The sequence below is a fragment of the Oryctolagus cuniculus genome, chromosome 5, assembly GCF_964237555.1.
Source record: "Oryctolagus cuniculus chromosome 5, mOryCun1.1, whole genome shotgun sequence".
Lineage (NCBI taxonomy): Eukaryota > Metazoa > Chordata > Mammalia > Lagomorpha > Leporidae > Oryctolagus > Oryctolagus cuniculus.
Window position 1 is genome coordinate 125,821,648 of NC_091436.1, and position 14,916 is coordinate 125,836,563.

General features: G+C 61.0%; 1 protein-coding gene across 1 annotated transcript; it reads left to right on the top strand.

The window, feature by feature from the left end:
- The first annotated feature begins 1,203 nt into the window (after window positions 1–1,203).
- On the top strand, window positions 1,204–12,918 carry AARS2 (alanyl-tRNA synthetase 2, mitochondrial). The gene is made up of 22 exons (XM_008262988.4): window positions 1,204–1,425; window positions 2,218–2,409; window positions 2,894–3,039; window positions 3,260–3,427; window positions 3,947–4,091; window positions 6,033–6,178; window positions 6,319–6,427; window positions 6,712–6,750; window positions 6,846–6,957; window positions 7,320–7,453; window positions 7,799–7,943; window positions 8,141–8,313; window positions 8,451–8,564; window positions 8,655–8,795; window positions 9,552–9,689; window positions 9,819–9,928; window positions 10,080–10,188; window positions 10,506–10,628; window positions 10,879–10,989; window positions 11,519–11,602; window positions 11,687–11,797; window positions 12,165–12,918. Exons 1-22 carry the CDS (start codon window positions 1,213–1,215, stop codon window positions 12,327–12,329), a joined length of 2,928 nt encoding a protein of 975 aa, XP_008261210.3. The 5' UTR covers window positions 1,204–1,212; the 3' UTR covers window positions 12,330–12,918.
- Window positions 12,919–14,916: the final 1,998 nt, after the last annotated feature.

A 14,916-nucleotide genomic window follows, 5' to 3' on the forward strand; every position in this document is an offset into this window, starting at 1 on the left:
TGAGGAGAGACCCTGCGTGAATTTATCTGACAAAACACTCCCCTGGCAGTCTGGGGAAGAATTTCACAGCCTTGTCTCAGGATCATCAGACACACAGAAATCCCCATCTGGCTTGAGGTTCCTGTTCCAGAAAGTCTGGGAAAACCAGCCCCAGCCAAACAGGCTTTCAAAACAGCATCTTTCATCTCCCTGGGCACGGGGAGACACAGAAGACCATGGGTTGAGGGACGTATGGCCCCCGTCGGAATACAAAGCGGATAACTCACTATTGCCATAGAAACTCGAGTCCAAAATAGACTTCACATTGCCCAAGGAACTGTGTTCCAAGAAACCCCAAATAGCAACACACAAAAAAACGGCAGCTAAACAAGCTCCCTCTTCCCCAACCCTGGACAGAAATGGCCTCCTCCATGACCTGTCTGACCTCCATCCTGCTGCCCGGCACCTCTCCTCAAGCAAGGGCAGAGGGCATGGAGAGAAGCCCAGGGAGGACACCGGCTGCCCCCACAAAGGGCAGTGTGGGCATCCCGGGCACAGCTGTCACCACGGAGGGAAAGCCAAAAAGGGGAGGTGGGACTGAGGCTCTGGAACACGCAAGCCCAGGGCACCGCAGCGATCAGCCAACAGCCTCGTCCTGCCCTGCCAGCCTGGATTCTCTCATCCCCACGCAAATTAAAACACCAAATGTTCTGTGCTCCGATTCATAATGCAGCAGATGTCGCTGGCTTGTCTCCGACAAGCTTCAGCCCCAAAGGACAAAAGGCCACCTTGAGCGCCAGAGACAAGGGAGCCAGCAAGTGTCCAGGGCCCCGCACACGGAGGCACTCGGTAACGATTGGCTGGATGCTGAATGCTGACCTTGCCCTGGCCTGGAAAACAAACACACACACAGACACACACACACACGTGTAACCTTGCAAAAATCACCACGTTACAGAGGGCAAAGCATTTCGTCCATTTTGCTACTAATGTACCCTAAGCGCCTAACATGATGCCTGGCACGCAGAATGTTTGTCTAAGGCTGAATGAAGGGACTACCATGGCCAGGCGCCGATCCGGGTCCGCTCTGGCCGGTGTCCTCGCCCCATCACTTCCACGTGGATGGCAGAGGCTGCCCCGAGGCCTCCGCTCGCCAGGGGCCGCTGTAGGAACGACCCAGCTTCCTTTCCCACGTCACTCTTTGACCCTGTGAAGCCGCTGCCCGGAGCTAAGATGGCGGCGTCGGTGGCGGCTGCGGCCGTGCGGCTGCGGCGGGCGCTTCAAAGGTCACTGTCAACCGCGCCCCCCGCAGTCCCGGCGGCAGCCGTGCGGGACGCCTTCCTGACCTTCTTTCGGGACCGCCATGGCCACCAGTTGGTGCCTTCCGCTTCCGTGCGGCCCCGAGGCGACCCCAGCTTGCTTTTCGTTAACGCCGGCATGAACCAGGTAGGGGCGGAGCCATGCTGACCGGGGCGGGAATTCGCGAGTTTTCCAGAGAGAAAGCCGCTACGGGATTGGGCAGAAGAAGCTAGGGGGCGGAGCTCATGGCGTTTGGGAAAATAAGACGGTGTGCGATTGGGTAAAGTGCTTGGGGGCGGGGCTCAGTCCAGTTTGGACTTAGGAGAACTTGTCCTGGGACAGGGGCTGAGATGAATTCTAGGTCCGGGAATGGCAGGTGTAAAGTCCCGCGGGGAAGGTCTTTATTCTTTAGGTAAAAATAATTCACCCATTAGATGAATGTCTATTGTACAGCTACAGCTTAATAAGCTTCCAACTTTGAGTTTACCCACTCTAGACTTCATTGTTCTCGTCTGTAAATTGAGGACAGTAATGCAGGAAGGTTCACTTTAGAGGTAGTCCGAGATCTCTGCTAAAAGCTGACATTCTGGCCAGTGCCCTGTACCGTGTGGCCCCAGTGTTGTCCCCTGGTGTTACTGATGTGGTCGAAGCAGCCGAGATGGAGGATTGCCTTGCAGTGTCCTGTCTCCAGCCACCAACATGTTCCTCCTCCTGCTGCCTTGCCTGTTTTGCTAGCAGAGAGTCAGAGGCTCTGTGTGGTGATTTACTGCCCCTTCTCTGTCTCCCACACCCGATAAGTGTGCCTCCAACTTGCCCCCACACTGTATCCCCAGAGGCATCGGCCACCTTCAGTCTAAACAGCCATGCCCACCCCCACTCCCCCACAGTCCCTTCTGATGAGGCCCTGAAATATTCCCCTGACCATTTTTCATGCTCCAGTTCAAGCCAATCTTCCTGGGCACCGTGGATCCACGAAGTGAGATGGCAGGCTTCCGACGCGTGGCCAACAGCCAGAAATGCGTGCGGGCCGGAGGCCGCCACAGCGACCTGGAGGATGTGGGCCGGGACCTGTCCCATCACACCTTCTTCGAGATGCTCGGCAGTTGGGCCTTTGGGGGTGAATATTTCAAGGTGAGTCTCCAGGGAGCGCTCTGGGGCTAAGAAAGGGTCAGGGTCAGTCCTGTCTGCATCTGCCTGTCTGCTTAGAGACAGAGGTGAAGTTCTTGCTGGACACGTGTAACGGGAACGCATCTCACCTCCCCCGTTGGATCTTAAGTCCCTGGAGGGCAGTGATGGTGCATCCTGCCTCCTGGCTGGTCCAGGAGTTGTCTGAATAAGTGGTCAGACGGTAGTGGAGTGAAGGATCATCCCAAGCTAGGGTGGACAGAGGTTCCGGGGAGAAGGCGGCACTTGTGCTGAGACCTGAAAGAAGGTTGAGTGAAAAGAAGGCGAAAGCTTTCTGGGCAGGAAAGGAACTCAGGCAGAATCAGGCCAGGCATGTTCTGGGAAGCAGGTGGGCGTGGAAATGCTTTTGTGTGACGCTGGAGCCTGGACTCAGGTGGCCTGGGTGGACCTCACCCACCTGCCTTCTCCCTACGTCTGGGTTCTGCCGCAGGAGGAGGCGTGCAGCATGGCGTGGGAACTGCTGACCCAGGTCTATGGAATCCCCGAGAACAGGCTCTGGGTCTCCTACTTTGCTGGCGACCCCAAAGCAGGGCTGGACCCAGACCTGGAAAGCAGGGACATCTGGCTCAGCCTAGGGTAAGTCAGCCCCTTCCACATGCACGCCTGGAGGGCAGGAGGACTGAACATCAGAGACTCCCAGCACCAGTGCTGGTCCCAGTGTGTCCCAGGATGCTGTGGGGTCCGCTCTGTCCCTGCTCTTGCTGGACTGGGACAGGAAGGAGGGGCTGTCGTGGCAGGGAGGGGCCCAGCTTCTGGGGGCATCCAGCTTGCACCACTCACCTGCCTGTCTCCCCAGGGTGCCCGCCAGCCGTGTGCTTTCCTTCGGGCCACAGGAGAACTTCTGGGAGATGGGGGATACTGGCCCTTGTGGGCCCTGCACCGAGATCCACTATGACCTGGCTGGCGGGGCGGGGGCCCCCCAGCTGGTGGAGCTCTGGAATCTGGTCTTCATGCAGCATAACAGGTAACAGGGCTGCCCCGGCAGGAGGAGGGTCCCTGGCCGGAAGCAAGAAGACTTGGGTCTATTTCCTGTTTCAGTGAAATGGTGCCGATGGGGAGCCAGACACCTAGTTGCTTTCTGAGTACTGTTCCCATAATAACTGGCTTAGTCCTGTCCTTGCCCGTGACAGCTCAGACTGGCCACTGTTGCCCTCTGGCCTCTTAGCATATGGCGGAGTTGAACCTGATGATCGAGAAGGTTTCCTTGGAGCCTTTACATGTTTCTCCCCAAGGGCAAAGAATTCTGTCCCAGAAGGGGATGTTTGTACCCTGGCTTTGTCAGGCATGGGTTGAAGAAGCTGAGACAGGGCAGATAGAGGACTGGGGGATGGGAGGAGGCCATGATGGTCCACTCTTGGCTGAGGGGTGATTCTGCCTGTCCTTTTTCCCTCTGCCGGCCCCTCGGGCCCCTCGCTCCTCTCCTCACACTTGTAGTCCTGGTGGTTGGGGGGGACCCCTCACCTTGTTCCCCTTCCCTGGCCAGAGAAGCAGATGGGAGCCTGCTGCCCCTGCCCCAGCGGCACGTGGACACGGGAATGGGCCTGGAGAGGCTGGTGGCTGTGCTGCAAGGCCGGCGCTCCACCTACGACACCGACCTCTTTACTCCGCTGCTCGACGCCATCCACCAGGTGAGCCTGCCTCCTTCCCCTCCCCCACCCGAGCCCCTGCAACCTGCTCATCCCCAGTGCCCAGCCCCTTCCATCCTTGTCAAGAGCTCAGAGTGTTTCCAGCCAAGGACCCCACGGCGTCAAGCATGGGACCAACATGCGGCGTCTGTTGCCCGATGCCCCTGTCTCCCTCCATTTTGCACAGAATAGATGTTGGGTGCCTACTCTGGGTCAAGTCCTTTGTACCTGGAACAGAAGACAGTAGACAGTGGACAGAAAAGAGATTGATCGCTAGTGAGAGAAAGCAAGCCGGGGAACGAACAAGATAATAACTTGCAGGTTGGGAGCAGGCAGTAAATGTGGGTGATGCTTGCTGGGAGGAAGAGGGGTGGATCTTAGGTCTTTGGGGAAGGCTCCCCAAGGAGGAATCAGCCATAAGAAACTCCTTCTAGCCAGAAGGGACAGCAGGTACCAAGGCCCTGAGGCAACGAAGAGTTCGATGTGCCAAGAACAAAAAGGCAACCAGCCAGCTAAAGCAGAATCATGTGGAATGCATCTGGAGCAAGTGCCAGTTAGCTTTGGCTGCATAATAACCCCTCCTAACGCTCTTAAAACAGGCACCATGCATTTAGCTCGTGGGTCTGGGGGCTGGCAGTGTGGGCTTGGCTTAGCTAGGTCATTCTTCTGCTCTTACGTGGCGTGTGTATCTGTGGTTGGCTGTGAGGCCATTCCTCTGCTGCAGGGAGGCTGGCTGGTGGTGTAGGGCAGCAGGGGTGGCTGTGTCGTCGTCCAGCTGGCTGGCCCGAGCTCCCTCACGTCACAGCTCAGCAGGGTTCCAAGAGGCAAAGCCAAAGTGCAGGCTCTGGAGAGAGCCGTCTCCACCGTGCGCTGCCGGCCAGCACAGACCAGGGGTGGAGAAGCAGATGCTGCTCTTTGATGGGAAGAGACTGTAGTCACATCCCTATGGGGCATGTGCTCGGGACAGGCCATCTGTGCAAACGGCCTGCACAGGAGGAAGACAGGAGTCAAATTCCGAGGGTGGTGAGAAGGGTCTGGGGGCTCCCGAGGCTGGTGGAGGATGGGCCAAAGGAAGACAAGAGGAAAAGCGGAGATGCCAGTTGGGAGGCTGCTGTCGGTCTAGGCAGGAAACCCAGACTTGCGTCGGTCCCAAAGCCGACCTCGCCCGAAACAGCCTTGCGGGGCTGGCCAGGCTGGGGAAGCCGCTCAGAAGAGCCAGCAGCGGTCGCTGCCCTGGGGGGCGGCGCACAGCCATCGCTCAGGGCCATTGTCACTGTACTCGCTGAATCCCTACAGCAGAACCGGGCGGGCACTTGAACAAGGCGACTTCTGATCTCTCAGCCCCTCTGGGAGCTGTGTGGATCCCACTCTACAGGAGAAAGAGGCCGCTGCCGGCCCAGGTGGGAGGCTGTGGGCCTGGCCTGGCTGGCGGCGGTGGAGGTGGAGACGACAGGTGAATGGGAGCACTCAGGAGCGACCCGGAAGGACTCGGGGGGTCGGGGTGGAGTGGACTGAGGGGTGCCTGGCTGTGGACTGGAGCTTGTGAGACAGGGAAGAGGCAGCCTGGGAGTAGCTAAACCCGGCTCTGCAGGAGCGCTTACACCTGGACGCAGCCTCCACCTGCCCTCCTGCCCCCTCTGAAGGCTGAGGGGTGGGCCAGAGCTCCAGGCTGCTCCTGCTGACCGGTGGGCGCCCCCCTGAGCCCAGTGGATCATCACACCTCCCGCTGCCTTTTGCCCTAGGAATTCATTGATCACAGTGATGGTGGCTGTGAGTGCGGAATATGCGCCCTGCCAGGCCGGGGACTGGCTCCCATTCTGAGCGGCTTCCCCAGCCGGGCCGGCCTGGCAGAGCCATTCTTTGGGACCGAGGCAGTGAAACGCGTGCACCTGGGCCGGGTCAGGCAGGACCCACAGCCACTCCTCCTCCTCTGCTGTTTTCTAGGGCTGTGGGGTGCCCCCTTACCTGGGCCGGGTAGGGGTGGCAGACGAGGGCCGCGTAGACACAGCCTACCGCGTGGTGGCCGACCACATGCGCACACTCAGCGTGTGCATCGCCGACGGTGTCTTCCCCGGGATGTCAGGTGCCCCGTGAGTTGAGAAGGAAAAGGAGAGGCGGGGGATGTTGGGATGGCAGGGGGGGACCTTCAGGTGGGAGCATCTGCTCTGGGCCTCGCGCCTCCCCTCCCCGGAGCCCCTGGGGCTTCATTTCTGGGCTCTGAACCCCCCAGGCTGATTCTTCGCCGGATCCTCCGTCGAGCTGTGCGGTTTTCCATGGAGATCTTACGAGCACCCCCTGGCTTCCTAAGCAGCCTGGTGCCCGTCGTGGTGGAGACGCTGGTAAGGGCACGTGGGGAGCCTGCCCCGAGCCCAGTGAGCGCGCCTGCCCAGGTGTCATTGGCCCCACCCTGGGTGTGCGGCTGGCTGAGAAAGCTGCACTTGCCGCCAGGCTGCTGACCTCTTGACCTTGGGACCCCCTTCTTCAGTAGACCACCCCACAGGGAAAGTCATTGGCCGCGGGGGCCCCGCCTCCAGGGCAGGTGTCCTCCGGGAGGCCGGGGTGGACAGGTGGAGGATGGGCTGGCTGCTTCTCGGCCGCCTCAGCCCTCTCTGCACCTCCCTAGGGAGACGCTTACCCGGAACTCCGGAAGAACTCGGCGCAGGTACTGGATTGGGGTCGGGGTGGGGTGATGGGGGAGCTGGGGAGAGAGGCGCAACCTCCCCTGAGACCGGCCCCGCTCCCGCCTGCCTGGTGCAGATAGCCGAGCTGGTGGCGGAGGGCGAGGCGGCCTTCCTGGGCTCCCTGCAGCGGGGGCGCCGGATCATCGAGCGGACCCTGAGGCGCCTGGGGCCTTCCGATGTCTTCCCTGGTGAGTGTGGGGGAGGGGACTCCCTGAGACCCTCCAGGATGGGCAGAAGAGGAGCTAGCGGCCAGCGCTGTGCCCCATCCACACTCCCCTCCGCCTGACGCTCCTCCCAACACCCGCCCAGCCACCCTCCACCCCGCCCGCCTCGCCCTGCCTCCTGTCGCTGCACTCCGAGGTCATGCTTAGACCCAGCTTCCCTGCCTCTGGCCTCGGAGCAGGAAGTCCAAAGGTGACCCTCACCTGAACTGCCTGGTGTGGGGAGGAGGCGCTTGCGCTTGGTCCCTGGTGGCTTCTCCCTCGCTTCTCTGCCCCATCTCTGTCTCACCCCTCCTCTCCCCAACACCCATTGTCTTCCTTGCTCATAGCTGAAGTGGCCTGGTCCTTGTCACTGGCTGGGAACCTGGGGCTCCCCCTGGACCTGTTGGAGCTGATGCTGGAGGAGAAGGGGGTGCGGCTGGACTCCGCTGGGCTGCAGCAGCTGGTCCAGGAGGAGGCCCAGGTACAGGCTGGGCCCCACGCTGGCTTCTCTTGGGACCTCCAGCCCCTCCCCCAGCGCTGAGCCCCCGGTCTGTGCTCCTATCCTGGAGGATGGTGGGACTGGCTTTCCAAAACCCCGGGCCCTGCCCGCAGCTGTAGGGAGGAATGCCGGTCGGCTGGGCTAAACAGGAGCAGAAGCGGAGAGGCCAGCAGCGCCCTAGGGAGGGGTCCTCCCGGGCCGTGGTGGGTGGGGGGCCTGATCCCGAGGAGCCTGCGCAATAAGGAATCTTGCTCCAGAGAGGGGCTGCAGGGTCCCCATGTCCCGTTGCCTTCTCCACGCACTCTGCGGTACACGCCTGTCCTGCAGCATCGGGCGCAGCAGGCTGAGCCGGCAGCAGAGCAGGGACTGCAACTCGACGTCCACGCCCTGGGGGAGCTGCAGCGCCGAGGGGTGCCCCCAACTGATGACAGCCCCAAGTACGACTATTCCTTGAGACCCAACGGCGACTACGGTGAGAGCCTGGAGCAAGGCGGAACGGATGCCAGGGGCGGTCACTGCTAGCCCAGGGGGTTGGTCCTCCAAGGGTTGCTGCAGCCCCCAGCTAGGAGCACCCCGAGCCAGGGTCCTGTTGGCCGCTAGTGAGGCTAAGACGCATGTGCAGGACCCCAGCCCCTGGCCAGCACTGACAAGCGCTCTGAACCCTGGCAGAGTTTGGCACCTGTGAGGCCCGGGTGCTTCAGCTGTATACAGAGGACGGGATGGCCGTGGACTGCGTTGGGGAGGGCCAGCGCTGCGGCCTCCTCTTAGACAGGACCAACTTCTACGCCGAACAGGGCGGGCAGGCTTCAGACCGGGGCTACCTGGTACAGGTGGGGCAACAGGTAAGTGCCTCCCCCGCGCACCCCCCGCTGCCCCCAGGGTGCCTTTCGTGGGAGGTAGCCCTGAGCCTGGATGGGAGCCAGGGAGAGGGAAAAGCTGCAGCGGTCGCCCGCGCACCTCGGCCCTTGCCTTTCCCCAGGACGTGCTGTTCCCAGTGGCCCGGGCCCAGGTCTGTGGGGGCTTCATTCTGCACGAGGTGACAGCTCCCGAGTGCCTGCAGGTGGGGGACCAGGTGCAGCTACATGTGGACGAGGTAAGGACCCCACACACTCCTCCTGAGACCCCGCAGCCCCTGGCACTCCCCCGCCCTCACCCAGGACCCTGGGTAACCAGAGTGTTTCAGGCCTGGAGGCTGGGCTGCATGCAGAAGCACACGGCCACCCACCTGCTGAGCTGGGCGCTGCGGCAGACCCTGGGCCCCGGCACAGAGCAGCGCGGCTCCCACATCCGCCCCGAGCGGCTGCGCTTCGACGTGACCACCCAGGTGAGCCAGGCACAGAAAGACGGTCACAGGGCCTGGGCCGCAGGCCCGGTGCTGCCACTCCATCACAGTGGGACCCTGGGCAGGGCCCTTCCCCCCAGGCTGCCCCTCCATCGGCAAAGGTCGGGCAAGGATGTCAGCCCTGGTGGGGTGGGATTCTTTTTATTTTAAAGATTTTATTTAAAAGAGTTACACAGAGAGAGGAGAGGCAGAGAGAGAGAGAGGTCTTCCATCTGCTGGTTCACTTCCCATTTGGCCACAACGCCCGGAGCCAAGAGCCAGCTTCTTCTGGGTCTCCCATGGGGGTGCAGGGGCCCAAAGACTTGGGCCATCCTGTACTGCTTTTCCAGGCCACAGCAGAGAGCTGGATCAGAAGTGAAGCAGCCGGGACTCAAACTGGCACCCATATGGCATGCCAGCACTGCAGGCAACAGCTTTACCTGCTACGCCACAGCGCCAGCCCCCATCCCACCTGCTGCCCCATCATGGCTGCCCCTTGTTGTAAGCTGCCTGAGGACAGAGCCTCCCTTTGTATTTTCATTGGCTCTGGAGCCCAGTGAATGGCCTGCATCTCCCATGGCTCATCACTTAGAAAAGAACCACCTGCTGCCCCGGTGCTCACGGAGCACGTGTCGGGTGCCAGCCCCTGGTCTGGAGCCATGGAGTGGCTCAGCGGACAGCACCTGCTATCCAGTGCACGCGTTAGGGCATCAGAGGCAGGCTGACTGTCACCCTGTCCGTTTCCCCTGACCCCACCAGGCCCCACTGACTGCAGAGCAGCTCCGGACAGTGGAGGCCACTGTGCTGGAGGCCGTGGAGCGGGATGAAGCCGTGTACGTGGAGGAGGTGGCCCTGGCGCTCACCACCCGTGTCCCTGGCCTGCGCTCTCTGGATGAGGTGAGTTGGGGAGCCCTTTTGCTATAGATTGTCTGCCTGCTTCAGACACACTGGGAGGCCGCCGCCTCCCCCTTCCCCTCCCCCCCCCCTTCCTCCTCGGGCTCCCGTGCCTGTCTCCTCTTCCCTCAGGTGTACCCAGACCCTGTGCGGGTGGTGTCAGTGGGGGTGCCTGTGGCGTACGCGCTGGAGCCGGCCTCCCAAGCTGCACTGCGGACCTCGGTGGAGCTGTGCTGTGGAACGTGAGTGGCCGCTTTGGGCTGCCTGGCCCTGGGGCCCTGCAGCCTCACCCTGTTCCATTTTTGGAGCCACCAACCCTTGGTGTAGGGCTCAGCCTTTTCCTTCCACCCCCATCACCTCGCCTGACTGTCTCCTCCCTCCTTCTGCCCACAGACACCTGCTGCGCACAGGGGCTGTGGGGGACCTGGTTATCACTGGGGAACGCCAGCTCACCAAGGGCACCACCCGCCTGCTGGCCGTCACTGGGGAGCAGGCCCAGCAGGTCAGCCCGTCAGCAGGCCCTGGGCGGCTTGCGCATGCGGACGGGGGGCTGGGGCTGCCCTCAGCAAAGCGCTTCCACACACGCACACTGGGACGGCCCCGGCACTGGTGGCAGCTGGCACCCATTATGATTACTTGGTGCTGATGCTTTGGTTGGGCCGTGGTTGTGTGGTGGTCAGTACTCTGTTGGGATGCCTTGGTTGGTTCCAACCGTTAAATATGTCTAATTTGGCCCTGCCTGGCAGTGGGTTGACAGTCCCCGTCCTAAGGAGGTGAGTGTAATCCTGGCACCGTGACCGCCCTCTCCCCCCACCGCAGGCCCGAGAAGTGGGTCAGAACCTGGTGCAGGAGGTGGAAGCAGCTGCAGAACGGCTGAGTCGGGGCAGCAGGGATGTGGCCGAGGCCCGGCGGCTGTCCAAGGACGTGGGACGACTCACTGATGTGAGGGCCACCACCTGCCCCCCACCTCCACCCCGCAGGGCTGCGGCCCACCTTCACCTGGCTCCATGCCCTCCCCCACGTCTCCCTGGCCCCTTCCAGTCTCTCCCCAGCGCTTGAACGGGGTTGGGCTCCTGCTGGCCCAGCTGGCTTCCCCGGTGGGTATGGGAGGTGCCGTGTCTTCCCTGGCCCTGCGTCAGGCTCTGGCTGGCTCAGGGATCGGTGGGGTGATTTCTCCGCTTCCTGGCCGCAGGCTGTGGACACTGCCGTGATGCCCCAGTGGCAACGGCGGCAGCTCCAGGCCACCCTGAAGGGGCTGCAGCGGCGCGCCAACACCGCCATCCGCAAGCTGGAGAAGGGCCAGGTAAGACGAGCCTGAGCCGCTCCAGCCCTACCCTGAGAAGCCCCGGCCGTGGGGCGAGCCAGGTCATCTGAGGACACGGGACAGGGGTGATGGCAGCTTCCTCCTCCTCCTCCTCCTCCTCCTCGTCCTCCCCCTCCCGCCAGCTGGGAGTCTCCTCCAGGCTGCTCCTTGACTTTTCTTCCTGCCCAGCTGTGTCTCTCCCCCGGCTCCCAAGTCTGGCTCCGACTCTTCCTCCAGGAAGCCTCCGGTCTTGACTGCCACCATTTGGCCCTCATTGCTCCTTGACTGTCCTCCCCCTGCCCCTCCCCTCCCTGTCCATCTGTGCTCTGGCCTTCCCCCGTCACCTTCAGTGCCCCATATGTTCAGGCCTCGAGCCACGATGACAGGGAAGAGGCAGAGGAGATGAGGAAGGGCGCGGGCAGGACCCGACAGAGGTGGCCCACCTAGGCAGAGGCCCTGCAGCCCCCTCCCTGGGGGAGGCTGGGACTGAGGGCAGACCTGCCCCTCTGCTGCCCTCCCCGGCCCACAGGCTGCAAGGAGAACCCAGGAGCTGCTGGAGCGGCACCCAGGCGCGCCTCTGATCGTGGACACAGTGTCCGCTGAGTCCCTCTCGGTGAGTGCTGGCGGAGGGGGCTGCCTGGAGGTGGCCGGGAGCCCGGGGAGCCGTGGGGGCCGCCACCTGTCCTCTGTCGCGCAGGTGCTGGTGAAGGTCGTACGGCAGCTGTGTGAGCAGGCACCCAGCACGTCTGTGCTCCTGCTCAGCCCCCAGCCCGTGGGGAGCGTGCTCTGTGCCTGTCAGGTGGCCCAGGTGAGAGCAGCCGCCACCCCGCCCATCTCCTGTTCCAGCTCTGACCCCCCCGCCCCATGCCTTTTATTCCTTTTGGGCGAGGCACCCAGGCCATGTGCGGGTGACCTGTATAAGACACCGCCTGGACGGGGATAGGGCCGTTCCCTTTCTCGCTAGACAAGCTGGGAGTCCCTCTTCCACCTGTTCCCAGGCCTCACATCCCTTGCAAGTAGCAGACATTCCTGAACTTGCATCTCCCTTCCCGGCCCAACCCTTCTCCTGCCTCCTCACCAATGCCCCCGCCGTGCGCCTGGCTCCGCGGGCAGGGGGGCAGAGGTGCTGGTGGGGCAGGTTGCTCTGCATCGCGTCCCCTGCTGTTCGTTCCCAGGGTACCACGCCTACCTTCACAGCAGAGGCCTGGGCGCTGGCTGTGTGCGGCCACATGGGGGGCAAGGCCTGGGGCTCTCGAGTTTTGGCCCAGGGCATAGGAAGCACGGCTGACCTGGAAGCTGCCCTCCACACAGCCCGAGCCTACGCCCTGACCCAGCTCTGACCTGGGCCCCCCCAGGGATATCCGGCAGTGGACTACAGGCAAGTGCCAGGCACCCTCAGGGAGCCAGCAGGACCTCCACAAAGGCCTAGAGGCTGCAGGGCAAGCAGCTGAGCCAAGAGTAGCCTGGACCGGGACTCTGACTGCCCCAGAGGCAGAAGCCATCAGAAATACACAGAACACATCGGGGAGCGTGAAGATGTGGGCTGCACTGGCCGAGTGCTCACTGGGCACTGCCACCTCCTCGGGGCTGGTGCCGCGGCACAGCGGGTTAAACCTTCGCTTGTGACACTAAAGCATCCCCTATCAGAGTGCTGCTTTGAGTCCCAGCTGCTCCACTTCTGACCCAGCTCCCTGCTAATGCTCCTGGGAAAACAGCAGAAGGTGGACCAAGTACTCAGACCCCTGTAGCCACAAGGGAGACCTGGAAGGAGTTCCTGGCTTCTGGTTTTGACCTGGCTATCACAGCCATTTGGGAAATGAACCAGAAGATGGAAGACCTCTCTCTCTCTCTCTCTCTCTCTCTCTCTCTCTCTCTCTCTCATTCTGCCTTTCAAATACAAAATTAAATAAATATTTTTTTTAAAAAGTATTTAGAAGGAGCCAGCATTGTGGCATAGCAGGTAAAACCCCATATGGTTCCCAGTTCAAGTCCTGGCTGCTCCACTTCTGATCCAGCTCACTGCTAATGCTCCCGGGAAAGCAGCAGCAGATGACCCAAGTCCTTGGACCCCTGCACCCATGTGGGAGACCCAGGTGAAGCTCTTGGCTCCCAGCTTCTGGCTGGCCCAGCCCCAGCCATTGCAGCCATCTGGGGGGTGAACCAGCACATTGAAGATCTCTCTGTCTCTCCCTTTCTCTAACTCTGCCTTTCAAATAAAAAAGTAAGTAAGTCTTTTTTAAAAAATGTTCATATTTACCCATCATTGGACTTTACACAGTATACACATGTGTTCACATATTAGGTAATATTAGGTATTCCATAAATGTGTACAGCTTTTATGTGTCTGTTAAAAAATTGTAAAATATTTCACAGTGGCTAAGAAGCAGTGGAAGATCCCTTTTACTTGGGAAAGCAGCCTTCCCCCGCCTGGCAACCTGCTATGGGTGCCCCACCATCCGGTCTTGCCTTTCACACCAGCATCGTCTGCAGGAGTGCCCAGGCTGCAGGCCTGGCTACCACCGGGCACCAGTAGAGGGCGCCCTGTCCACCAGACAGAACCGTCAGGTGACAGGACAGCTGGGCGGACCTCTGGTGTCATTCAATTAGCAACGACCTTGTTTTAATGAAAGCCCTGCTGGTTTGTTGATAAACGGAGCCCCGGGTGCTGGGCAGCGGCTGAGAGTGTGGCAGGCACGCCGTGGCCCACAGTTCCTGCCAGCCAGGGGGAGCAGGCCAAGAGACCAAGTGCCCGGCAGTGAGGAGCGCTGGAGAAAGAGCGACACTGGGATCCCGAGGGTGGAGGTGGTGCTGCCTCACCAGGCCATGGGGCTGGGGGTGAGGGAGTGAGCCATGTGGACAGCTGAGGGGACACCCAGTGCAAAGACCCTGGGGTGTGGGGAAGCCTGTGGCTCTGAGCAGCAAGCTGGGTCAGTGGGAGCTGGTAGGGTCCTCTTGGGCAGGGGTCACACCAGCCATAAGCTCGCTTTTCTTTTTCTTTTTCTTTTTTTTTTTTTAAGATGTATTTATTTGGCCAGCGCTGTGGCTCAATAGGCTAATCCTCTGCCTGCAGCGCCGGCACCCCGGGTTCTAGTCCCGGTCGGAGTGCCGGATTCTGTCCCGGTTGCCCCTCTTCCAAGCCAGCTCTCTGCTGTGACCCGGGAAGGCAGTGGAGGATGGCCCAGGTGCTTGGGCCCTGCACCCCATGGGAGACCAGGAGGAAGCACCTGGCTCCTGCCTTCGGATCAGCTCATGGGAGACCAGGATAAGCACCTGGCTCCTGCCTTCGGATCAGCTCAGTGTGCCGGCCGCGGCGGCCATTGGAGGGTGAACCAACGGCAAAGGAAGACCTTTCTCTCTGTCTCTCTCCCTCACTGTCCACTCTGCCTGTCAAAAAATAAATAAATAAAGATGTATTCATTTGAAGGAGTTACAGAGAGAGATCAATCTTGCATATGCTGTAATGGCCATGAGCTTCATCCAGATCTCCCACGTGGGTGGCAGGGGCCCAAACTTGGGCCATGATCTGCTGCTTTCCCGGGCACACAGGGAGGTGGACCAGAAGTGCAGCAGGCAGGGATACCCATACAGGATGTCAGCATTGAAGGCAGTGGCTTTACCTGCTGTACCACAACACCAGCCCCCAGCCATAGGTTTTGTAAAACAAGTTGCAGAGGGGCCAGCATTGTAGTGCAGTGGGTTAAGCTACCACCTGCAATGCCATTATCAAAACAATGCTTCAAGTCTTGGTTGCCTCACTTATGATCCAGCTTCGAGTAGATACACCCGGGAAGACAATGGATGATGACCCAAGGACTCCAGCCCCTGTCATTCACATAGGAGATGTAGGTGGAGTTCCTGGCTCCTGGCTTCAGCCTGGCCCAGCCCTGGCCATTGCGGCCATTGAACCAGCAGATGGAAGATTCATTC

What these genes read in the sequence shown, in the direction of transcription:
- AARS2 (XM_008262988.4), top strand. Translation starts at nt 1,213, where the DNA reads ATGGCGGCGTCGGTGGCGGCTGCGGCCGTGCGGCTGCGGCGGGCGCTT. An exon ending in TTGGGGGTGAATATTTCAAG is followed by an intron (nt 2,410 to 2,893) that starts GTGAGTCTCCAG and finishes GTTCTGCCGCAG; the next exon opens with GAGGAGGCGTGCAGCATGGC. An exon ending in GTCTTCATGCAGCATAACAG is followed by an intron (nt 3,428 to 3,946) that starts GTAACAGGGCTG and finishes TTCCCTGGCCAG; the next exon opens with AGAAGCAGATGGGAGCCTGC.